At 41.4% G+C, this 27004-nt stretch overlaps 1 protein-coding gene across 1 annotated transcript in view; it reads left to right on the forward strand.

Annotated features, from left to right (window-relative positions):
- The first annotated feature begins 1476 nt into the window (after positions 1 to 1476).
- SEZ6 (seizure related 6 homolog) overlaps positions 1477 to 27004 on the forward strand; it is a 759189-nt gene continuing 733661 nt past the window's right edge. Inside the window, exon 1 of the mRNA XM_068270134.1 lies at positions 1477 to 1913. Within this exon, the coding sequence (XP_068126235.1) occupies positions 1862 to 1913 (52 nt within the window). The 5' untranslated portion in view covers positions 1477 to 1861. The remainder of the gene's footprint in view (positions 1914 to 27004) is intronic.

Consider the following 27004-nt stretch of genomic DNA (forward strand, 5'->3'; position numbering starts at 1 on the left):
CATGACTGCAAAGTAGCAAACAGGAGTTTGAAGCAAACACAGTTCCTACAATGGCATTCTCTTAAGTTTGATTGACATACTATTATTTTATTATTATTGATTTATAAAGTGCCAACATATTCCGTGACGCTGTACAAAGTAAGAAACAAACATGGGGTACATAATAATACAGACAACGGTATACCAATACAGTGGCTTAGCTAAGGCGTTATGGGCCGCGGGGCAAGATTTACATCGGGAAAGCACTCTATACACAAAAATTGATACGGCGCACCAAAACCTGCCAAGGACAACCAGAGTGTCAGATATGCAAGAAGGGGATGGGGAACAGTTTGTTAATAATAATAATTAATATTGTTTGGTATTTATATAGCGCTGACATCTTCCGTGGCGCTGTATAGAGTATATCGTCTTGTCACTTAACTGTCCCTCTGATGGGCTCACAATCGAATCCCTACCATAGTCATAGGTCTATGTATGTATTGTGTAGTGTATGTATCATAGTCTAGGTCCAATTTCTGGGGAAGCCAATTAACTTATCTGTATGTTTTTGGATGTGGGAGGAAACTGGAGTAACCGGAGGAAACCCACACAGACACGGGGAGAACATACAAACTCCCTGCAGATGTTGACCTGGCTGGGATTCGAACCGGGGACCCATCATTGCAAGGCAAGAGGACTAACCACTATGCCACCGTGCTGCCCGATCAATTAAAGCATCTATAGAACTGATTATTACCAGCACAGGACCAATGAAAAGCTAATACTGCAATTGAGGGAGGGCCACTGGGTCCCCTCTGGCCCAAGGGCCCTGGTGTGATCACAACCTCTGCACTCCCTATTGCTACGCCACTGCACCAATATACGAAGTACAGAGTTGGTACAAAATACAGAATTGATTATTGCAGTGACCAAATTAATCTGAATAAATGTGTAACAAATTCCAAGACACAAGGGTGAGAGAGTCCTGCTCTTGTGAGCTTACAATCTAAAGGTGTGTCCCAGTATTAAGGAGACATATGTGAATCAGGACTGCTCAAGTTCGCCTGGAATCCCACGGAAAGTTCAAACACGCGCACACCCGCACGAAAACACACGCACGCATACACACTTACTTCACTTATTCTAAATAGTTTCTGACACAGAGGAAAATTCTAAATGCTTATGAAGAAGAATAATATCAATAAACATTACTGATACTTTAGAGATCAAAAAGAAAATATCATCTGTGTGCAGCAAGGGAAGACTGAGCAGTGCCTGAAAACAGAGCAAGGAGTTTAATAACTGTACCAGTTCTCGCCACTCTTGTCTCCCAGTTCTAATTACCCGTGTTTACCAGCTGATGAGTGATCCAGACAGCTGGTGCTGCTGCCTCCTCATTTGCTGGGAAGGCAGAAGATGTCCATTCCAGCCCCTCGCTAGTTAAAGCAATTCCTGCTGTAGACGCTAGGCGCTGTCCGCGGTGCTGAAGGCTTCTGGAGGTGCTGAGAAATCTAGTGGCAAGCAAGGCATCGTCTCCTAGCAAGCAGTGAAATGTAAGCCTTTCCTCACTACAGCTGATTGCAATTACACCAACAAACAACTGCCGGGCTCTCTCAAAGGAGCCACAACAAGCTATTTCTTCCCGTCCTTTTTATTTGAGTAATTGCTTTTTCCCCATCCTCTCCTCGCCAAGCACTTCCAACAACCGGTGCTTCTTTCAATGTAGCTCGATCTCCACACCGTGATCAGTGCACGTTTCTGCTTCCAAAGTGTTAAGGCAAAAAAAATCTCTCAAACAGAAGAAGGTCGCTGACAGAGAGAAAGAGAACAGGCTGTTTAAAGGGACTGCTCGGAGTAATAAGGAGATTACCCTAAGAACATGTATGCGGTGTGCTTTATGTTAACAGCTGTGGTGCAAATCCATTGTCAAGGTAAGGACCCTCTCGGTTGTTTTTATACATTGCTGCTGAATTATGCCTGTCAAGTAGCCTTTCAATTTGTCATTGTTGAGAACCACGCTTCTTTTGTTTAATAGAGGTCAGTTCATTCCTGATTCGCTATCAGAGAATTCACACTCTTTCCTTAAATAATTCACCATACAGCTGGCTTCATTCACTGTAGGGCTTGCTGCAGTCAACTCAAGTTTTTCTTGTTTATTTGTGGACGTCTCAATGATTGCCTTAGTGCCATTAATATGCCTGACTAATGGCTTTCAGAGGCTCACCCTGAGATTAAACTGAAAAAAATAGGATTCCACTAGATGTCTGTGTCCTTGACAGATATTTCTATTCTAAAAGTAAAGTGCCTGGGGTATCTCATAATTACTTCTTTTCGATAATCTCATTTTGTGGGAAATGAAATGCCACTTAATCATTTGCCTTGAAATAATAGAATTTTTATGCTGCAATTCGCTTCAACAATGAACTCTGCTCTCACTCCAGTGCACAATTAATTAAGTTATTGGCAAATCATTTACCTCATTTGTGAAATATTACATCCTGTTTTCTAATCTATTTTTATGGGATTTCCCAAGAGAACATCTGGTGGTGGATAGAGAAAATTAGGGAAGGAAAATAATTACCAGCACAGCCCAACAGTTTAGTTTACAAACTTTGAGAGGAACCTCTTAGACTGAGGATAAAACTTCTTGTATATCTCTGAGATTATGGGAAGGCTGTGACACCTATTGGCTGACTTGACACAGAAGGTGACATGGATATCATGTTAAACCTCAGGTAGCTTTTATAGCTATTCAGCCAACTTTTCAACCTGTTCGTAGCAACCAGACATGTGAAGTTATCTTTTATGCTTGAATGTCTGCTCCGAACTGTATGAACGTGGAGTGTGACACCCATTAGTTGACTTAACACCCCAAAGAGGGACATATATGTGATCTACTGTGGGGTCTCAATCTGTGGTATGTGAGCCTGAGAAGGTACTTTACTTGGTCTTAGAGGGTACTTGTTGCAGTGAGTTCATCATAGCAAGTTTGAGAGTTATAAAAAAAATGATATAAATCGTATATAAACAAGCCTGATCATGTATTTTAGATCATTAAAAGCACAAGGGATTGATTAGAAAGCATTCATACACAAGCATAGCCTATTCCTAACACAACTGTGTCATGGGGTGCATGAGATAATGTTATTCACAGTAGGGGTACTCCGCAAACCATCTTTTATAAAGATGTATTTGCTGTAATAATGTTTAAAAAAAAAAAAAACACTTGAATGCATCCAGGTACATTTATATGATAATGTGTATTAGGCTCAAACGTTTCAGCTTGTTCATAGCAGACAACCACCTTATTTTATTTTTATGCTAAAACTTACTCATAAAACTTTATAATCCATGATTTGGGGGGAGGGGTGCAGTACTGTACAGTTGACTTAACTCAGTGGATGACACAAATGTCACCAAAGGAGGGCATTTATATATGTTCAAACTTTTTCTGTATCTTAATGGCAACAATGCATCATATTTATCCTTTGGTTTATGCTGGCCACATAAAATTAAAGTTATTTCTGACTTTGACTGGTTATGTAGATTATATTGCATTCGCCTGCAGATCATGGGCAAAATCATGCCAAATTTCAATACTGATGAAACGCCAGTCAGTAAACACTTATTATGTTGCCATGCGATCATAGGTAATGACGAGTGGAAATATTCTAAAAAAATAAAGTGTGAACATAGTTCTTAGTACATACTATATGCAATAATAGAGTTATTTTTTTTCTATAAAAATGGTTACCTCAAGTTCCAGATGTACAGATGCAAAAGACCACTTATAAAAATACTAGGCTGTGTGGCAAAGAACAAGGCATTATCATACACGTGTTATTGATTTTTTTTTCTGCCAAGCCTTGACTAGCAAGTGGTGGTAGACGGATCTGCTAGGTGCTTTTTCCATCTCTTACTAACTGAATATATGAGTTGATTGAGCAGCACTGAAAACTTTAGCTGTGACCGAGAGAAGATTTGGTTTGATGTATCTCAGCTGCACCAGGCCAGATTAAGAATTGCAGTTTGCTTAGAAAATAACTGTCTCTGAAGTGTATTTGTTTTTAGCCCTAAATGTTAATAGGTAGAAATGCTTTCTATTTCTTCTTTTTTTCTTTTTTTAAGTTAAGTGTGCTTTTCTTGCTTGTTTTTTTCCCCATCTACTGCAACTCATTTAAAATAAAACATCCTTCAAAGCAGATATGAAGTTAGTGTCCTTCTGAAAATGTAATAACCCAAGAAAACAGTTGTCAGTCAGAATATCAGTTGTTTGTAATTTATTAGAGTCTCTGCCAGCTGAGCTTGGAAAGCTGATTATGAACACAGAGCAAAACAATTTTCTGAAAAGAAAAGCCGGGCATATTTGTTAAACCAATAAACAGGAAGCCGGTGTAATAGAATTCCCCCAAACATGATTACATTTTAGAGTCACTTGTGAAAGTGTGTATATAAATCTGGTTGGCTGTGGTTGTCCTGTTGCTAAAAGCACTTGGCAGAGCTTCCAGAGGAAGCACCGTTTATATTGTACCTTAAAATGCCTATGGCTGCAGAGCAGGGTGTAAAGTATGCTAATGTATATAGAAGCATGGCATTTATGATATGGTTTAATGTGGGAACTGTAGGCATAGGTTTTAAGAATCGGTCTTTGTCAAAGCCACGAGGACTTGCTTGACAGGTCGCTAATGTTATGTATAAAGGCTTGTTTCCCTATACGTCTTTAATGTAAATGCTGATTTCATGCCTTCTTGTCTTTTATAGCGGCCATCATCTCTAGGTTAGATTTAAAGATATCATTATTTGTGTACTTCTTGCTGTAATAAGCAACCTTTATATTGAGTGATCAAGCAAGCTGTTTAAATCAAGGCATAATAGTTAAAACTATATTGAAACTTTTGAGTTTTTGAGTTAACATTTTCTGAACCCAAAACTGGCGAGAATCTGTAAGAGCAGTATTTTGTCATATTTGATGCATTCCAGTCTTCTTTTAAGTCATCACATACATCATGATGTAATTTTAAATAACTTAATTGTATCTTCAGCACCTTCCTTATTAGAAATGTAATCACAATATGTTATGATAAGAAATAACGAGTGGCCCAGTTAATTAATGGAATCAACCTGACTGCCATTGACAGGGTAAAAATAGTCTTTCAGATTCCCTAATTGACAGTTATTGTGTAGCTGCTTCAGTGGGGCTTAATGCTTTTCTTCTTCCCAAGCAACAACATCAGAACTTATAATTACAGTTTTAAATTCTGTTATTTTGTTGTTTTTTTTAACCTTCCTAATTTTACCACTGGGGTTTAAGAAATGTAGGAAAGCTGAACACTTGTGATGTCTTTACAATAGGCTTTGCTTTTTGGGGGGTAATAGAGATTTGGACAGAATTGATCCAGGATTGCCCCAGTTTGTACTTTTGCAGACTGTTAGCAGAGCAGATTTTCAAATGCTTGCTAACTGGTTTTGTGAATGCGTGTAGAAATGTAAGGATGCCCTTTTTTGAGATGTAAGGCTTAGGCAGATGAAGACTGACCAGATGGTGACCAGCTTTTGCCTCCTGTGCTCACTCCACTGAGGCACAGGCCTTCACAGTGACGTGCAACAGTGTTATCAAGACACACCAAGACAAAAGATTGGCCTCTCTTTAGGCCTGTTTGAAATTGTGTACATGCAGGCACTGTCTAACTCAGTGATCTGCAAACTTGGCTCCCCAGCGTTTAAGGAACTACAAGTCCCACAATGCATCGCAGGAGTCTGAGAGCCACTGTCATGATTCATGAAGGCAAAAGCAATGTGGGACTGGTAGTTCCTTAACAGCTGGAGTGCCAAGTTTGCAGATCACTGGTCTAACTAATAGTGTGGGCAACTAAATCTTAAATTCAAGGCTTTTTTATTTTAAAAGTTTTGATGATTTAAATGGCATGTTGAATTGGGTCTGTATGATTAATTTTAGTTGGATACAGAGTGAAAGCTGAAATTGTCTTTCTATATCACAACATCTTGAAATATCCACAATCAAGCTATTTATAGAGGCTGTAATTATTTAAAAGTTGTCTCAGTGTTTTGTTGTGAAACTTTCAAAAAGTTGGTTAGTCTATGTAACTTGTCTGTAAAATATTTTCAGTGTGACTTGCCTGTAAAATATTTATCTGTACTGTGCCATGGAACAGATTTGCTCTAAATAAAATTATCATAATTATAACAGTACGCTATATAAAATAAAATAAACAGAAATACTGTTCAGATCAGCCAATTATACTCTTTTGATGAACATGAGAAATAATCAATACCTTATTATTATCAATTTTGTATTTTTTTTTATTTTTTAAGGAAATATAAACTTTTGTTTGCAATAACAATTACATACAGCACAACAACCTATTTATCTTAAAATGGCAATTATTTCAGGAATATAAAAGAATTGTTTTACTTTTATTGTGGAGATAGACCTCTACTGTGTAAGCTAGCTGAGCTGATTGAGCGCCTGAATAGAAAGTGGTAACTGGGCATGTCTTTACATGAACCTGTAGAATGTTTGAGAATTAAATATGGGCGTGCTATTCACCAACAGTGTACTGCTGACATAGTTACAAGTAAGCATATTTTAAAGGGAACCTAAAACAAGAGGTATATAGAGGCTGCCATATTTATTTCCTTTTGAACAATACCAGTTGCCTGGCAGTCCTGGTGATCTCTTTAGCAGGCAGTAGTGTCAGACTTGCTGAGAGGCTAATCTTGTAGGATTTTTGTCAAGAACATCTGATCTGTATGCTTGTTCAGGTTCTGCGGCTAAAAGTATTAGACCCAGAGAATCAGCAGAACAGCCAGGCAACTAGTATTATTTAAAAAATAAATATGGCAGCCTCCATAACCCTCTCATTTTAGGTTCCCTTTAAATCATCTACCAAATTTGAAAGATTATAGATGGTTTCAGATTGACTTTTAAAGGACATTTTAATAAAGTTTTCAGGAAAAGTTTGGTCTTTCTTTAAAAGTACTTGTGTAAACCAAACTATACCTATTTGATTTCAACTCCAGTTGGTCTCAACTATGCTGTTTTGAAAACCTTTAAACACCAGGTCTATACATTAAAAAGAATGAGTCTCCAACATAAATATTAATTAATTTGCATAATATTGTATCTAATTGTACAGTGATAATCAACTTTTATCCTCTTGCTCTAACTATATTATTTTTGTTCACTCCATGTAAAGTAGGAAGGAGACCTAAAGAAGTGTCTGCTTGATTGCCTTTCTCAGTTGTTCTACTTACTCTTTTGCGGATAATTGTCACATATAATTTAAAAATGCATGTGTGTTTTTCTGACAGGCTACTTTACCAGGTAACAGCTTCAGGATTTTATGTAATCAATCATTAAAGACTCAAGGCAGCTGATAAGAGCCCTCTCAAGTGAAAACAGTCTGTGTTGAATGTTCTTTTTCAAGACAACATAAATTAAAATAAATGGTTGAGACAGCTGTGCCTAATTTATAAAACTATGGCAACATTTTTGGAGTGGGGATGCAGATATTTACAAATGCCCAGTTGTCACAGAGTCTGTGAAATCTGTAAAATAAAGTCAGATTTTAAAAAGTTTAATTCTTTGAATTGTCTTTGAAATTGTAGCCTAGACATCACCCTTGTCTTGGTGACCAGGAGAATTGATGTAACAATATGACGATGTTTGTATGTATACACTAAAGTACCATTAGCTAGTGCAAGAATAAAGACTATGACTGAATTGTACTCTAACAGAGATGTGTAGGATTCTTTACTAGAGTCCGCACGTTTGGCCCAGTATATTGCCTGGCTGAACATGTACTGTAGTGCATTTCATATTAGCATACTTTTGCTTATTAGCATTTTTTTTGCTCCTCTCAATTTTTAATAAGCAAAACTGCCACATAAGAACCTGATTATATACCGTAAGCCTGCTAGAAGGCATCTGACTGATTTAATTGGGCTGGTTTACATTTAAGGATGATTCTGTCATACGTACACTGCCAGAATTCCTCAGGTGTGTGTAGCAAATGCCTCCCTGTATGTCTCCAGTAGATTTTAAGAGTCATCTAAATACACCTGCATACAGGTTCAGATCCTAATCTCTAGGAGCAGTTCAAAAAGGAGGGCCTGCTATTTGTAGCTGCAGCCAGCTTGCAAAGTGAGCAGCACCCACAATTTTAGCAGGTGCCCTTATAAACAAGACATCAGGGGTTAAAGTTAGGTGAGGATGGAGTAATAAGGTTAGGTGTGGGGGTAAAAATACGTTGCCCACCCAAAAAGGGGGTAAAGGTTAAAGTGGTCTGAAAGCCAGCATTTCTACTTTGCTCTAAAAGATTCCTTACAGCTTGAAAGCTACTATCCCAGAATTGTTTTTTAGCAGAAAATCACTGAAATGGTTAAAAAAAAGCACTTTGCCCTGCTATTCAGCTTCAATCCGCATCCAAACTGTAGATAACAGTATCTTTGTTTGCATTCCAATGTTGTTACAATGTGTGTAAACACAGTCTGACAAGTGAACAAGTGAAAGGGAGCTCTCTGTGCTTCAGACACAAACAGTTCAGAAAAGCTCATTAGAAGATGTTAATATATAATAAAAAGCAGTTTGAATAAAATGCAGTGCCAGCTTTCAGGGTAGGATAAACTACACCTTGGAAACTTGTAATTTGTAAGCAGACAATATTACTTATGCACAAAAGCAAAATTGATAACTGTATGAGTAATAAAAAGTAGGAAAACACATTTTTATTGAATGCTATGTTGGAGTTCCAGACCACTTTAAGGACCCACGGGGGGAGGGGGTGGGTTAGGCACCACTGGGGGAAGGTTAAGGATTAGGCACCACCGGAAGTAGGCGTAAAGTTCAGGCACCCCTAGCAGAGGGATCTGTGTGAGAGTATATAGAGGTTAGATCATAGTAAAGTATTGGTAAATAAATGTACCAATATTCTACTACCGATATCCTTCACCCTTTTAAACGGGTGTCTTTTTTAAATGTTTGAAATGTGTGCTGATCTCTGTGTATATATCTAATGGGAGTGTTGGTTGATGATTCTGGAAATTACAGAATCCGGAAGTCTTTCCACTGAAGTTTACCAGTTCAATCAGCCTCCCCAAAAACATGGTCTAAATGTGACCAGTTTCTGCTTATATTTGGCTTATGTCATACAGTCTGCAGTTACTAGTGATGGTCTAAACAGATCCATTGCATTTCAAATAAACCGTCTGGGTAATAGTAATCTGAATACTACTGTAGGTAAACAGCTCAGTGGTGTAAGCAAATCAAAAAAGTGTTCCACAGGTAAAAAAGCTTGTTGTTTAAAGTATCAGTGATGTACTTTACCTAGCCTTATGTTTTAAAAGTTGAGTTATATGTAAAAAAAAAAAACCTAGTTCATATTGGAGTAGTCGGTGTTATGGAGTTCTGTAAGATTTCTACAATTGAGACATTTATTTTCTTAGATATCATTGTACTGTTGATTAGTTCTGTGGTAGGTTTATGTGATTGTGTTCCATTCTGAGGTTGTGCACTATTCATCTGGCAACTAAAGCTATTATTACAGCATTTTATAAGTGAAGAAGTTGAGAGCATTGAGTTAATTGCCTAAAAGAATGTCAAGACCCTCAGTGACAAGTATTTTAAAAACTTTTGAGATCGGTCAATTGATGTTTTCTCAGTAATGGATATCAATAGGGCATGACTTCTATGTAGGTAATTTGTGTCCATAACCTCTGCAGTTTTACGACAGTTTGGAGATATGGAAGGATAAACACATTGTACGCTGTTGGGGGATCTGTAGGTTACTCATAATTGTACAATTTTACAATTGTGCATGTGCAATAAGAGGAACTACATGAAGCATTAGTTCAAAGTTTATTCACTTAGTTTACCCTCATATTACATAGATTTGGTAATATTGTACAATCAAGATTGTGCTGTTGATGGACGCCTTTATACAGCAGTCTCTAATAACATTCTACTTAAGGCCACCTAAGGCCAAATGATAATTCCTCACATTTTAAGAGATGATAAAACTTGCATTCCTCTTGGTGAATTGACTTTTCACAACACTCTATCCTTATGTTAAGGATTGAATTATCAACCTAAAGCTAGAATCCTTAAGATAAGGATTGAATTTTTATCTGCCAATTCAAAATCTACAAATATGCAGGAGTCTCTTTATGTTTTTTATAAGACTGTTTGGTGGTTCTGTCACATTTTTGGTTCAGGCTGAAGTCCCCACACCCCATTACTAAGAAACTGAGAAAAAGTAGAGGGTTTTGTTTTTTGTTTTTTTTTAATGCTTTTTGCAAAGGTGGAAATTGAATTTGTGGGGGGTAGGTCAAAATGTATTATGCATACGGTAGGTCTTTAAATGATCTTAATAAGATGATAAGTGTGCCTTTGGGGTACAAGTACTAATGGATTTGTAATGAGATGATGTTCTCCACTAATAACAAGATGGCTCATTGTTTTTATGTTGGCTGATGACCTAAATGTCCTCAAGAACATTGTATGGGAGAATTTAGGGTAAGATGATTTATGAGAAATCGTTTCCTGAACAGCAATTAGGTTTTAGATGATTGGTAAACTTGTTGTGCCTTTTAATCAGTGCATTTAACCACCTAGCATAGAGTAATGGCACTTAACAAATATTAAGACCACAATAATTTTCATGACACAATCATTGCTAAACATTCATAATATCTGATTGAGTCTGTAAATCAATATTTTCCAGGATTATTTCAAGAATCAATATGGTCATATATAAATATGTGTAACCCAAAAGCATGGAAATATTTTAGGAGACTAGAACATGTTGGTGTTTCATTAGTGTCTTGCTAACATCAGTTGTGTGTAAATTGTTTGAAGGTATCCTGCAGGATGCTATACAAAATTATGTAGCACAGAACAGTCTTATTTCAGTTCAATAGCACGGTTTTACTAAAGACAAGTCCTGACTCACCAACATGCTCAGCTTTTATGAAGTGGTGAATAAAAATGTAGAACATGGGAAAGCTATAGATGTCGTGTACTTGGACTTTGCAAAGACTTTTGACACTGTTCCCAGGGCCGGCCCGCCCATAAGGCGGAGTGAGGCAGGTTCCTCAGGCGGCAGATGTAGGGGCGGCACCAGGCAGAAAGAGGAAGTGAGTGCGCCTGGCATTTGCCGCCTCCCGTTTTACTGCCTGGACTGGACCCCTGGGACCCTCTAGGCTGTGCACGCCAGCCCACCACCCTAGATGCGGCCTCTGAGGGAGTCCTTGCATGGCTAAGATGCCATCACGATAATGGTGTGCGCCGGGTGCGGGCGGAGGCAGAATCCGGAAGTGACTGGAGTCACGCTGCCTGCTGCCCGTCTTGAAGAGCACTGCCAGTATAATGACCTGCTGCTGCCTCCGCTCGCCAGAGCGAGATGGTTGCTCGCTGCCCCTTGCCTGCCATCACCACCGCTGACTAACTTTGCTGTCTTCTTGCTGCTGCTGGAGCCTCAGTAACTGTTTGAGCTGCTGTAGCTCCGCCCCCCAGCAGTGTTTGAATGGAGCGCGGGGCTGATGGGGAGAGAAGTGAGCTGCGTGGGACAAGGAGGGAATGAGGCCAGAGCCAGCAGGAAGCCATCTCGGAAGATCAAAGGATGCAGCTAAGCCAGCAGACTGCAGAGAGTCCGGGCAAGTGTCGGGGGAGGAGATGTGTGTGTGTGATGTGATTTGTGATGTCTCCCTTAGTTATTCTTTCACTGTGTCTGCCTTAGTGTATGTGTTTGCCCCGTGTGTGTGTGCATGAGAGTGTGTGTGCGTTTTCTCCCTTAGTCGTTCTTTCTCTCTATCCCCCCCCTCTCTTTCCCCCTTGCTGTCTCTCTCTCTCTATCCCCCCTCCCCCCTTTCTGTCTCTCTCCCTATCCCCCCTTTCTCTCTCTCTCTCCCCTCTGTCTCTCTTTGTCTCTCTCTCTCCCCTCTGTCTCTCTCTCTCTCTGTCTCTCTCTCTCTCTCCCCTCTGTCTCTCTCTCTCTCTCTCCCCTCTGTCTCTACCCCCTCTGTCTCTCTCTCTCTCTATCCCCCCCCGTCTCTCTCTATCCCCCCCCCCGTCTCTCTCTATCCCCCCCCGTCTCTCTCTACCCCCCCCCATCTCTCTCTACCCCCCCTGTCTCTCTCTCTATCCCCCCCTCTGTCTCCCTCTATCCCCCCCCCTCTGTCTCCCTCTATCCCCCCCCCCCTCTGTCTCCCTCTATCCCCCCCCCCTCTGTCTCTCTCTATCCCCCCCTCTGTCTCTCTCTATCCCCCCCCCTGTCTCTCTCTATCCCCCCCCCCCTCTGTCTCTCTCTATCCCCCCCCCCTTTGTCTCTCTCTATCCCCCCCCCTGTCTCTCTCTATCCCCCCCTCTGTCTCTCTCTATCCCCCCCCTGTCTCTCTCTATCCCCCCCTCTGTCTCTCTCTATCCCCCCCCCTGTCTCTCTCTATCCCCCCCCTCGTCTCTCTCTATCCCCCCCCCCTCTGTCTCTCTCTATCCCCCCCCCCTCTGTCTCTCTCTAAACCCCCCCTCTGTCTCTCTCTATCCCCCCCCCTCTGTCTCTCTCTATCCCCCCCTCTGTCTCTCTCTATCCCCCCCTCTGTCTCTCTCTATCCCCCCCTCTGTCTCTCTCTATCCCCCCCTCTGTCTCTCTCTATCCCCCCCTCTCTGTCTCTCTCTACCCCCCCCCTCTGTCTCTCTCTATCCCCCCCTCTGTCTCTCTCTATCCCCCCCCCCTGTCTCTCTCTATACCCCCCCTCTGTCTCTCTCTATCCCCCCCCCCCTCTGTCTCTCTCTATCCCCCCCCTCTGTCTCTCTCTATCCCCCCCCCTCTGTCTCTCTCTATCTCCCCCCCCCTCTGTCTCTCTCTATCCCCCCCTCTGTCTCTCTCTATCCCCCCCCCTCTCTCTCTATCCCCCCCCCCCTCTGTCTCTTTCTATCCCCCCCTCTGTCTCTCTCTATCCCCCCCCTCTGTCTCTCTCTATCCCCCCCCCCTCTGTCTCTCTCTATCCCCCCCCTCTGTCTCTCTCTATCCCCCCCTCTGTCTCTCTCTATCCCCCCCCTCTGTCTCTCTCTATCCCCCCCCTCTGTCTCTCTCTATCCCCCCCCTCTGTCTCTCTCTATCCCCCCCCCCCTCTGTCTCTCTCTATCCCCCCTTTGTCTCTACCCCCCTCTCTCTCTGTGTGTATCTCTCTCTCTCTCTCTCTCCCCCCTTTGTCTCTCTACCCCCCTCTGTCTCTCCCTCCCTCTCTTTGTATCTCTGTCTCTATCTCTGCCCCCTCTCTCTTCATCTCTGTAGCTCTCCCCCCTCTCTCCCTCTGTCGTCATCTCTGTCTCTCTCTCCCTCTCTTACCCTTTCTCTCTGTCTCTCTCTCTCTCTCTCTCCCCCTCTCTCTGTCGCAGGACATCATGGCCACAACCAGCTCCAACCACTCTCAGCCGCACTAACATTTGGGCGACCACTGTCAGCTCTGCCACCAACAACTCAGATCCACCAGCCCCCATGGCAGCCAGGCCGCCATCCCTGGCCCTGCTCCAGGGCAGCCACCCTCCACCTAGTCAGCCACTATTTAAATATCACTCCAGGCCCCCCAGACTAGCACCTACTTGACACTATACCTGGCTACCCTATACAGGGGGCACCTATACCTGGCTACCCTAACTACCTCCTAACTACCTATACTAAGGGTGAAAATTGTGCTGTGTGCTCATTCCAAATGGGGGGGGGGGGGGGGGGGGCGCATGCTCACAAGTTTGCCTCAGGCAGCAGAAAGTCCAGGACCAGCCCTGACTGTTCCCCACAATAGCGTGGTGCAGAAGCTGAGGATACAGGGACTAGGAGAAATGTGTATGTGGATAGATAACTGGTTATGGGATAGAAGGCAAAGAGTGGTGGTAAGCGGAACATACTCAAAATTGGAAACTGTTAGCAGTGGAGTACCACAGGTATCGGTACTTGGTTCTATTATTTTCAATGTATTTATTAATGCTCTAGTAGACGGAATACCGAGTGATGTAGCCATCTTTGCAGATGATACAAAATGATGTAGAATTATCAACACTAACTGATAGTGACATATCACAACAGGGCCTTGACAACATGGCCATATGGGCAGGCACATGGCAGATAAAATTCAATGTTGATCAGTGTAAAGTCATGCACCTTGGATGTACTAATGGTAGATCATCATAAAAAAATAAATGGCATACAGCTGGGAACATCAGACTTGGAGAAGGACTTAGGAATACTGTTTGATAACAGGTTAGGTAATCATATACAATGCCAAGCAGTGGTAGCTAAAGCAAATAAAATTCTGGGATGCATAAAAAGGGAAATAATATCACAAGATGCTAGTATACTACTACTCCCTCTGTATAAATCACTTGTGAGGTCACATCTGTAGTATGGAATACTGTTTTGAGCACCACGCTATAGAAAGGACATTGACCTTCTGGAACGGGTACAATGACGGGCAACAAAACTAATCGGAGGGATGGAAGATCTCACTTACCAAGAAAGGTTGGACAAACTGGGCTTATTTAGCTTGGAAAAAAGGCAACTGAAAGGTGACCTGATTAACATATATCTTTTAGAGGGTAATATAAAAGCTTGGCAGATGAGCTTTTTGTCCCAAGGGTTGTATGACGGACAAAGGGACATGATTTGCATGTGGCGTATAAAAGTTTTTGCCATCTATTTAGAAAGGGGTCCTTGTAACTGAGAGTGGTTCAAATCTGGAACATCTTACTTCAGGAAGTAGTTACGCTTAACTCTATATCTGCATTTAAAGTAGCTTTGGATGCTTTCCCTGCATAGAAGGGCATATATGGCTATAATTATTAGGTAATTCCAGGAAGAGTTGATTCAGGGATTTATCTGACTGCCATCTGGAGTTGGGAAGGAATTTTTCCCTTTCAAGGCTAGTTGGCCCTCGCCTTGTAAGGTTTTTTTGCCTTCCCCGGATCAAACGGGATATGTACAGGTTCAGGATGGCATTTTAATTTTTTTAATTTATTTATTGTTATTTTATTTATTTATTTATTTTCTGGTTGGACTTGGTGGATGAATGTCTTTTTTTCAACCAAACTAACTGTGTAACTATGTAATATCCTTCAGACTACCAAAGAATTAGGCATCATGTACACTCAAGGCTGACTGGATTGTGCATGAGTATAAGTCCTTGTCAGCTTTTTTCTGGCAGTTCAGCCTTCCTTTCACTGATGTTTTAAAGCATAGGTTTTTGAAAATCAGGAAGACAGTTGTTTTGGTTCAGAAAATAACAAAATCCCTTTGGACTCATGTGACCTTTTTTTTCATGTTTGCTTTTGGAGATGTGGTAAGACATTATTGTTGAACTTATCCAAGAAGAATTTATAAGCTAGGGTAGCCCCATTCATAGCTTGACAGATGTTATTTGAGTGAACGGTGAAGATGGATTCGGGATAGCATTATTTTAAGTAATAACTTTACTATAGTGGGTGAAGTAGTGATAGTGTTGTGACGCAGTGATCTTTCTTGACCCCACTCCTGAGACATAAATGGCTGAAGCAGCCATGTTTTTGGTCCCAAGATTCACAGTCATAGCCATTGCACAACACATTGCACACAGTCAACTAAGGCTTGGAATGAATGCGCAAAGTATGATGCTGCAACAGAAGTCATAATTTGCATAATATTTCAGGAGCTGAACTCCCTGGAACTAGGGATGGTTGAGACTTGCCAAAATGTTCACAACAGGTTATACTTTTATATATGCAAAGTAGATATATTTTGTTATTTATGCGAAAATATTTTGTGCATTACACAAACATTATTTTGTGCAACCTTTAGAATTTTGCGTGGAATTCTGCGATACACAAATTCAGAACTTCAATTTGGAATTGTGAAATTTGTGTGAATTCTGCGATATCTGTGCTCTCATCCATCACTGGAACAACTTATCATTTTGACAGGCAGATATCTTCTGATTGCATGTTGTATATTTTCATTACATTCTCAGCCTGCATCTGTTTTTTTGGCAGGTGTTGTGGCAGGTGTATTTAGGTAACAAGTAATCAGGAACTGCTAGAGTGTGTGGGGTTATTCTATGTTATTGTGGCTGGATTGGGTACTAGTTAAGGGCTCTGCTGCTTACTCAGGGGAAAGACCAGGGTTCATACCTTGACTCTTCCTGTTCAGTAAGCCAGCACCTACTTGGTAAGAGACCTTGGGCAATACTCCCTAACACTGCTGCTGCCTATAGAGCGTGTCCTAGTGACTGCAGTTCTGGTGCTTTGAGTCCACCAGGAGAAAAGAGTGATATAAAAGTTCTGTGTCTGTGTCTTGCTTTGCATCCTGTCTGTATTTCTGCAAAAGAAGTCTCCAAGTTACCCCCATACCAGCCAATCATACCCCAGAAAGTAATTTCCCAAAGCAAGTATGAAACAAATGGTATAATCAGACTGATTGCTATGCCCATCACAGTCACTCTTGCTAAATAAAGCCTAAAGTGTTCATGTATGAAAACACAGCCACAGTTTTTCCTATTTCTCATTAACCGGTATCTACTTCAGGAAAATTCCAAGTTTCCTCAGCACTCTCTGCTCGTCACATGGATCATTTTCCCAGATGGTGATAGTTTAAATGGGTTACACTGGCTCCTGCACGTGTCCTGATTTAACTGCATTTATTTTGCTTTACCTGCTGCTTAAAGTACTACAGACACCTGAAGCAGTATTGAAATGCTGCCCTGAGGCACTCCGAGCTAAAATGACGGAGACAGTTATTAAAGGCTGGTGTAGCAGCACAGCTTGTACTTACTGCTCTGAATCCTCCAGGGCCTGACTGCAGGCCTAATGGACCTGGAACTGAATAAAAATGATGATAGGCCTATTAACTGACTCTGCAGAATGAATTTATTTTGTTCAATTTTTTAATTCAAAACATGGAATCTAGATATTCGACTGTTAATGAGTTTTCTGTTGAGAAAGAGCTGGGTCAGATTCGGTAAAGGGTCTCTGTGGGAAGAAAAACTTTGTCCCTCTCTTGATGCCTGTTTATGCTGCCCTATATATTATCAGTGGCTCTTGCTTGTGGTGCCACCTGGCAAGAGGACGTCTCCCTCAGGGGGTCAAAGGGCAGCGGGTTAAGCTGTGCCTGCTCAAGCAGCTGCTCACGTCTTGTGTCACACACTTTATCAGACTGGAAGGGAGCAGCGTCCGTTTGTGTTGTTTTAGCAGTACGGATATCCATGCCAAAGCATGTTAAAGAGAACCTGTTGAGTATATATTCAGTAAAAACTGCATGACAAAAGGATTTTCAATTTCACAGATATAAAAAGCTGGACTAATATACAGCTATTGCAAAGGTTAGGATTAACCCCATCCTTCCTGGCTTAATTGTTTAATAGATAATAAATACATTTATAGGGTTGCTCCTGCAAGGATAATTCATAGAGATAGAGAAGTGTGGTGAATGTTCAAGGCTAATCTATTGGGGGAGCGGTATCTACAGCCACAGGGGGCCCAGAGGCAAGGAGGTTGTCAACTACCTCCCTTACTTTCAGTACAAGGCCCACTATAGAGCAGGCATTTTTGTGACTACACTAGCTATTGGGGAGTGGAAGTTCTTGCGGTCAAAGCGGGAAATTTGGGCGCTCGCTATAGTAAGAAATGTGGACGCCAACATAGGCGCCATTCTAAATAGCAGCTATAGTGTGAATCTTGGGTGCATAATACATAGCAAAATTCATACTAAGGACTGATAATGAGCAAATTTCACCAAAAAAGCCACTATTTAGAATGGCGTCTATGAGGGTGCCCCAAAATTATTGTAACAGCGGATTGGCGGCAGGGGTTAGTTAAGGTTAGGAGTGGGGCGTTTAGGTTAGGTGTGGAGGGTGATGTTTTTAAGGGTTAAGCGTAGGGGACTGTTAAGGTTAGGCATCGGAAGGGTGTTTTTAAGATTTAGGTGTGGGGGGATGGTTAAGGTTAGGTGTGGGGGGGATTAGGGCTAGGCGTGTGTGGGGGGTTAAAGGTTAGAGGTGGTGGTTAAGGTTAGGTGTGGCGGGTGTTTTTAAAGGTTAGGCATGTGGGTGGTTAAGGTTAGGTGTGGCTGGTGTTTTTAAGGGTTAGGCATGGGGGGGGGGGGTTAAAGGTTAGGCATCGGTAATGGAGGGTTCTGTGTGAGAGTGATAGGTTAAGTTGTAGAAAAATATCAGTATGATTTTCCAATATTTTACCTTAATTCTACTAGCTGAAATTGAGCGCCCAAATTTCCTTGTGCCACTTTTTCATGCATGCACTGCAGCCCTCTTCCAACTGTTGCTCCCCATTTACAGCTACCCTTTTCCATTTGCAACTCCCTATTCTATATCCAGTTCCTCTCGGCCATAAGCAGCCCAAGGCACCAGTCTTTGTGGCCTTTTCAAAAATCTGACCATGATCATTCTTGCAAAAAGTGGCGGGAGAAATGGTGTTTACAGAAAATGGTCCGGAATTTTTTTTTGAGAGAAGACAGAGGTAACAAAATGGAATTACCTGTGCTTATTGACCTAACAACTGCTGCAGTATGAAACTGACTAATACACCCTCACCAGATTTTAACAAATATCTACAGACTGCCATAAAATGCCTGAGCCCTGCTATGCACACACATGTACAAATGCTATGTCACCAAAACTGATCAGCTAGGGTAGTTGAGAAGTGGTAACCCTACTTGTAAACTAGGGTAGTGCTAAGCATACAAGAGGAGGAATGTTGGCGCTAATAGGTACAAGGTTTATTTTGGAGCAAGCTGCTTATTTTTTCATTGTTAATTTTTATCATCTCTCTGGCTGGATTTGCAATGCTGGTTTCCTGTGTCAATGTCAGATGCAGCTAGCACAGGGGTGCCCATTAGGTAGATTGCGATCTACCGGTAGATCGCAAAGGACTTATGGTAGATCCCGACCCCACTACATTTTCCATTCAGTACATACAAGTGTGCTCCTAAAATTGTACATAGGTAGATCATTTTGACGTGCTAATTTTTTAAAGTAGCTCACAAGCCAAAAAAGTATGGGCACCTCTGAGCTAGCACTTAAAGAGGAACTTTAACCCAGGATTTAACTTCATCCAAATCAGCAGCCAATACCCCCTTTGCCTCGAGAAATTGTTAAGTTTTCTCTAATAGTGCGTCAGAGATGTCTGTGTGGATGATATTGTGGTGAAACCCCTCCTGCAGTGTGATGTCATGACCATGACCCTGACAGTTCCCTGTCTGAGAATCTCATTACATTGTGGTAAATAATGTCTGTATCCATCTGTCATACAAGCAGTATCTCCCTCTGTGCATACATATTAAAAAAGAACCTTTTAGCCTATATCACATGTTCAGTGGGTATGTTTATAGATAATAGCAGTTGGTGCTGTAAAGATAGTAGTGAAGTTGATGACATCCAGGTTTATCAAACAACATGAAAGAATTGCATGGTGGGTATCAATAATTTTTGATCTACCGGATATTCCGACGTATCAGACGACCCCCAACTTTTCCAGTTAAAATATACATTTTGGGATATACTCGCTCTATAAGACTACCCCTCTTGACTGTTGGACATTTATATATTGTACTGTATGTACTGGTGCAATACTGTATAAACAGGTACAGATACTGGTGCTGTACTGTATGCGGCACCCAGTATACAAAAACAAACCAATCACGGCAGGCGATGTACCCTACCAGCGATTGGCTGGTTGTTGTACACAAAGCCTGCTTGGATTGGTCAGCTATCCCTGTCTCCAAGACTATCAGAGCGGTAGTGTAAACATGCCTCTTTCACCCATCTGGCTCGGCCTTGTATACTACTACCTCCTTCTCTGCCTCTCAGATCTCGCACGTGCGCGCCTGCTTCGCTTCACTGCAACCCTCAGCAGCGAGATCTGAGAGGCAGAGAAGGAGGTAAGGTAATAGGATACAAGGGCAGGACATACGGGGGAAAGAGGCGTGTTTTTCTGGGAACAGCACCGCTCTCTCTATTTTTTCATACCCTGGGCATGCCAGATACCTGCAGCTTGCTCCACCCATCACTTACACCTTCCCAGTTAGGTGTCCCCTCATCTTGTCATTCGGGACCGCGTTAAGTCACTTCTTTCCAGGAATTCTGGTGAGTGGATTTTCTTCTACCATACTTGTACAACGCCACCCTTGCTGCTTTCATACGGTTTGCCGCATCCAGACATTTTTGAGCTCCTCCCTCCATATGTGATTCTCCAGTCCGGCTCGGAAGCTTCAGCACCCGCCCTATAAGAGGACACCCAGCTTATAAGATGACCCCCGACTTTTGAGAAGATTTTCCTGGGTTAAAAAGTAGTCTTATACACCAGAATATACTGTATCTTCTATTTTCTAACTTCTCACGTTGCAATGTCTCGATTGTTTTCCCCCTACTACTATCATTCGGTTCCTCTTCCTCTTTAATGGTCAGTCTTACCGCTCTGTATTTCACTGATATTCAGAGGCATCCCCAAAAAAGTGCTGAAGGTGGTAATAAAACTGAGCTCTGACATTCCAGCAGTTCAGATTCATCTGGAAGTGAAAATGTTGTGTTCCCGGGTGCCGCGTAGCATAAGGAATGTTTCCGGCAGCAGACGGCTTTGCCTAAACTCTCTGTCTATTTTGTTACATATTGCCCATTGCAGCATGCTTTGATGGATGGACTCAGGGCTTCCTAATGAGCATAGTGACAGGGTGAACTAATAAGGATAGAAAAGAGCGGCCACATTAGAAGCAAAGCCTGCTGTCGTGCTGCCTGACAGAGCTGCTCACCAGCTATAGAGCAAAACCCTCTAATCACTCACTTATGAAAGCTGTTTTTAAAGCTTTATGCCACGGTGCTTCTTTGACACAGAAACAAATTGCCAGTGCTGGTAAAAATTTGGTTGCTGATTAGATGCATTACCCCTTTAGAATCAGAACCACAACTTGAGCTTCTCTGCATGCGATAGTACTGGGCCAGCAGGGGGAGCTGTGATGTGTTACTAAAGACTCAGTGCTTGGAAAAAGCTAAAGGTCTGAGAATGCAAAACCTTTAAATATATTGAATGGTGTAATGGATTGCAGTATATCTAGTGCAATTACAGTTGGATGCTGAAAAGGTTTAATTTAAGTTGGCTGAAGATGGATGTTTGTTGTTTTTTTTAGTAGCAGTCTATAGTCTTGACCAGTGAGGTCTACCTCCTGACTGTTAGTGGTGTTCCTGGAAAATGATGGATTAAATGGCTAAGGGAAAGACAAGTAATAGAGGAATGACATGAAAATTGCTCAGCCCACCGCAAGACTGAAGATTGCTGATATTGCACTGCGGTAGTAAAAGTGGCAACTGCAAATGTCAGGATAAGCTTGGCTCCTGCTAGTCTATACAGGCAATTACATTCCGAGCACTTAGTGACAGAACCTGCATTCAGTTATAGAACAGTACTAGTCGGTTTTCCTTGCACAGTAGCACTAACAGTTACAGAATATAATTATTATTATCGTTATTGTGTGCTGACATCTTCTAGAGCACTTTACAGACTATAGGGCTTGATTCACAAAAGAGTGCTAAATGTTAGCACAGTCGTTTTCACGTGAATTTGACCGTTTTGTGTGAAATATTATCGTTTCTGCGTGAAAAATCGTGTTTGCGCGCGAAAACAATAACGATTTCGCATGGAAATTCGCATTTGCACGTGAAAACGTTTAATTGCGCGCAAAAGTTCACGATCGCGCGAAAACGTGAAAACGCCCGTGCTAAGTTAGCACTCTTTTGTGAATCAAGCCCAATATACTGTATTCATGTCACTAAGGCTTTGTACACACCTTATATTAATAGCAGTAAAAAATGGGAGAGATCATAGGTATATGCAAAAATAGAAAATTAGCTTTATTCTGACACCAAATCCAATCATGTGTAGCCAAATTAAAATCAATTAAAAGTAGCCTGTATTGAGCACACCACCTTCCGCACCTTCATCACGCACCACACACTCAGCCACCCCTATCGGTACCGGTACCAATTCAGCCGTATCTTCAGAGAGGGGGAGAGAGCTGTATGTGCACAATAATGAAGGGCAATCGGAAGCGTAGGCTCTCAGGGGTGGCTGAGTGTGTGGTGCGTGACGAAGGTGCGGAAGGTGGTGTGCTCAATACAGGCTACTTTTAATTTGGCTACACATGATTGGATTTAGTGTCACAATAAAGGTAATTTTCTATTTTTGCATATACCTATGATCTCTCCCATTTTTTACTGCTATTAATACTACATGTCATTTTTGGTGGGGCTGATCTCTCGTATTGAGGTGTGGGTATTATAATTTAAGGTGGCAGTTGAGATTGGCAAAGTCCATTTATGATTTTGTACACACCTTATGCCAGGTACACACGATGCAATTTTCTGACAGATTTACTGTCAGATCAATTCTTTCCAACATGTCTATTCTGAATTCCAATCGATTTTCCGATTGATTTTCCGTTCACTTGTATGGAAAATCGATCGGAAATCAGATCGGACATATTGGAAATAATTGACATGACCATAAATCTGTCAGAAAATTGCATTGTGTGTACCTAGAATTAGATGGTTCTCAAAATTTAGCATGTGTACAGCGGCCCTGATGTGTTGATCAGATTGTCTCACTCAAGCACATTGTTCTTTTCCTTACCCCTCCCACTCTGTCACCTTTACTAACCCTCACAGGGAGCTCACGATCTAATCTCTATCATTTTCATAGTCTTAAGCTATGTATACATGCATGACTATAGTTGGCTGAGGTGGCTGATAACGACTACCTCAGCCGATAGTGAGGCATGTGTCTATATAAGGGAGTACACTTGCTGCCCCCCCCCCCCTTTCACCATAGGAACAAACAAGTACTAAGTTGTCACCTGGAGTAATCACTGACAATTGGAGACAGTAGTTGTGTGTATTTTTTTTTGTTTTGTTTCTTATTACCTTTTAAACAATACTAGTTGCCTGGCTGTCTTCTGCTGATCCTATCCTCTAATACTTTTAGCCATACGCGCTCGCACTTGTCTCATCTATGCCATCTGACACAACTTGATTCTGACCTGAGGAAGAAGGTTCAACCTGTGAAACGCGTAGCCATTGTGTTATAAATATCTTTCCCACTGGTTGTAACTGGCTCATTATTCTTGAGAGGTATGCCGACCTGTCACTTCCAGTTTTAAACTTTCAATGTATTATATTATCCTGGGCACCTCCTCTCAAAAAAAATTCTAGTTCGGTGCTGTACAACTTCATGGACATTCTCCCAGGAGTCTTGAGTGGAGCAGCAACATCTTGCCTTTGAGGGGCAGAGGGAAAGATGTGGGCGTGGCAGAAGTGGTGAGAGGAAGTGGAGTGACACAACAAACAGATTGACCACAGCAAGAGCTCTTGAGGGCTGGTTGCAGCCCACGGGCCACCTTTTGGATAGCCCTGTTCTATTTACAGTAGTTACTTTCCAGAACCAAGCAAAGTCAAATGAACTACAGGGCTCCTTTTACAGAACGAGGCTCTTGATCGGACAGACCGTTCTGGGGGCGACAAGACGCATGAGGAGGGGAACAAATGCTGTGCTGGAGATAAAGTTCCTTTACCTACAGCTTCAGTGTGTCGCAAGAAATTTGCTACATTTCAGTAATAGAGTCATGTATCTAAGTCAGCGTACTGCATATAAATAGGTCTTTTTATGTCATCTTTACATTAAAACTAATTATCACAATCCTTTGATATCACAACTTTGATCTGAGTGTTCATGTGCTGTGCGGTGTTCAGTCATAAATCACACACCATAACTTTGTCTTCTTGAGGTTTTCCAGCTGAATCTATAATAATCTAAGACCTACATATTTGCATAAATTAAGTTTGACCTGCATTATATATCACAGCAATGAATTTGTAATTAGCTCATCTATTACTTGATGCCGAGTCAGTTGATGTATTTATAGACTATCGTATCCAGATGAGGATGCGTACATAAAAAAAGGCGCCTGGCCGCCTGGTAATTTGGGCACCCAGAAATAGCAGATAGTAAAATATCGGTAAATTTACAGATATTCTACTCTTGCAGTGCTAATGACAATAGTAAAATGTCGGTAATAGATACTGATTTTTTTTTTACCACAGTTAAACCTAACCCTATTCTCACACTGAACCTTCACTCTACTGATGTCTAACCTTAACCACTCACCCTGGACCCCAACCTCGACCACCCCCCCCCACCCCCTCCACCATTCATCTGTGCTCACTGCAAGTGCAGCCACTACCCTCTCTCTAATAAGAATTCTGACCACCGCATATACTAAGAAATGTTCATTACCACAGAAATGAACACTACTGCACTTTTTGAACTGAAACATCTTGGCCAGCATTGCCAGATACCAGATGTCAGCAATCGGGATCCTCAGCAGTGTCAGCCATCAATGCTGGTTTCTTTCATGAAGAACTGGGTCATCACTGCTGAACCTTCGACTCCCTCTGCTCCCCCTTTCCCCAGGGTTGATAGATGATTGCCAAGTGTGACTGGTGGCACCATAGTGTGGAAGTCTCTGCTTTTGGCTTTCAGACATTATCCCCCCATCCCTTCTTCCAGAACCTGTATGAGCCAAAACCAATTCCGGGCACAATCCTCTTTTTTTGTACTTGGCGAAATACATGATTCTGATTCTGAAAAGGAGTCATAACTTCCTACCCCCGGAATGCCATAATAGTATTCTAACACCACCACCACAAAAGAAGGTACTGGTAAAAGTCTTGGGAGTTTACAAAGGCATAAGTGAAGAGGACAGACTCAATACTGGAGCACATACACTGCCCTGCTGCATTATTCTGCATTGGGGAGGAGGATGGCTGGGGACCCTGGATTGGAGGAAGAAAACTGGGCCCCTTCAACTCCCAAGCCTACCAGCAGCCACATGATCATACTCTTCCATCCCAATAGTTACACTACAGAAGTGGACATTTACAATTTGTACCTCATATGAAGATAAACAATACTGCACATCACATGGGTACATCTGATCATGTAACCAATGTACACAGCAGTCTTTGCATGTCTGACTCTGTACAAGATTTCATATGCACCTGGCTTTAGCTGAGCACTTCCATTAGAAATGGAAACATCCTTGATTTGGGTAATCCAAAATGGAAACACCCGCACTATCATTTTCCATGATTTGACATGATGTCTCACCTTTTTTGGTAATATGAGATTCAACTTTTTATAATTATGATGGACAGTCATTCTGTTTTTGTTTTATTATTATTATTATTTTTTATTGTAGTAAATTTGGATACTAAATACTAAAGAATAAAACAGTTCATAATTATAAGTGACGTGTTTCTGAAGGACAGAAAAGCCTGGACTAATGTTAGAATGTAAGGCTATATCCATTGATGGGAAAGACATTTTGAAGAAAATGATCTGCAGTGTTCAGCTGGTGACTCCATGCAGCTTTCTGCTGTGGAGTGAAAGATGTAACTAGCAGGTGCCAAAATGCAGATTTTCCTATACTCAGCAATCTCAACATGAATTTAAAACATAAAAGGGATACCTGGTTTAGCTATATGTTTTTCACAATCCTTGGAACTTGCATCACAGTTGACAGATTCACTTTAAAGGAAAGCTAAAACATATAATGAGCATATACTTGCTATTTTTATAGACATATATACTTTGAGGTGATATTTATGTGATTAACTGATTGTTGTTCAATATTTCTGTTACTCTAAAAACATACATATTTATTGAACTATGCAGGGAGGTCTGTATTTTTCTATAACGAAGTCTTCCTCCCAGAATAACTACTGCTGAGGTAAGATATCATCCACGGGTGACATTTTTTCCAGTGACTCAGACTTAAAGTAAACCTGAACTGAAAATAAACGAATGACTTATATAATCAATTGTATGTGTCGGCCCTGCTCCTATAGGATTTTTCTTGAATGCGTAGTTGTACTTAGACCTGGGTTCAATTCCCGGCCAAGGTATGTAAGCTGGCTTTTAAAATTCTACAATTCCCTGGAAGATGAGACCGGAGGAGGAAGAGAGGGAGTGAGGGAGTGAGGGAGAGAGGGAGTTAGGGATACACTGCCTGATGTTGTAAAGCAGTGTAGGCCTATAATTGAACATTGAATGAGATTTGTGACATTAAAATAGGGGTTTATGTGAAATCTAGATGTTTGCCTTGTATTTTTGATGTGTATTTCACTCAATCATGTCTTCCTCCAGGTATTAGATCCCTTGAAACATGTTTTCTATCATTTTTCCAGCCGGTAGAAATTTTTCTAAATTTTTAAGTTCGCCTCCCCATTGAAGTCTATTGCGGTTTGCGAACTTTTTCGCGAACCGAACCTTCACTGGAGGGTTCGCGAACCGAAAATCGGAGGTTCGTGACATCTCTAGTACAGACAGCAGTTTCATAGTCCTGTTGGAGGCAGTTGTCCCATGTCTGATTAATGAAAACATAAGTGATTTTAGGTTTTAAGGTTAGTTTCTTTTTTTTAATATGCATTTATTTTTTACACTATAAACTAATGGTGTAAAGATGAAAGGGTATAGAGTAGAAATTGCATAGGTTTAACTTTGAAATGTTGCTTTAAGGTCTTACTTTTCCTAAATTCTGATGTTTTGTTCTGCTTTATAAAGGATCATTTTGAATGGAATCATCGTCGGTGCAGAACATCCCAAAGATAACATTATACAAGAAATTATATTAATAGCTTAGCACTAACCTCTTCTTGTTTGTGGCCTTCTCATTTAGCTAATTAGTCCCCATGTAGTCATAATTCTAATCTCCTACTGGCTCAGACAGAGAAGCTTATTCTTCGTCTAGCGTACGGGAAAGTCCAACAGCCTCAGATTAGTAACTGAAGTCGCTAGTATTTGGCATAGTTTACATTTTGGGGATCCTTTTAAGTCTGAGTTTTCTGTGATAAGAGATTGAGTAGACAAAATCTAAATTTTGCTTTGGAGACAGCTAGACCTGGAGACATAAGAACTTCCACAGAT

The sequence above is a fragment of the Hyperolius riggenbachi genome, chromosome 2 (assembly GCF_040937935.1).
Source record: "Hyperolius riggenbachi isolate aHypRig1 chromosome 2, aHypRig1.pri, whole genome shotgun sequence".
NCBI classification, from domain to species: domain Eukaryota; kingdom Metazoa; phylum Chordata; class Amphibia; order Anura; family Hyperoliidae; genus Hyperolius; species Hyperolius riggenbachi.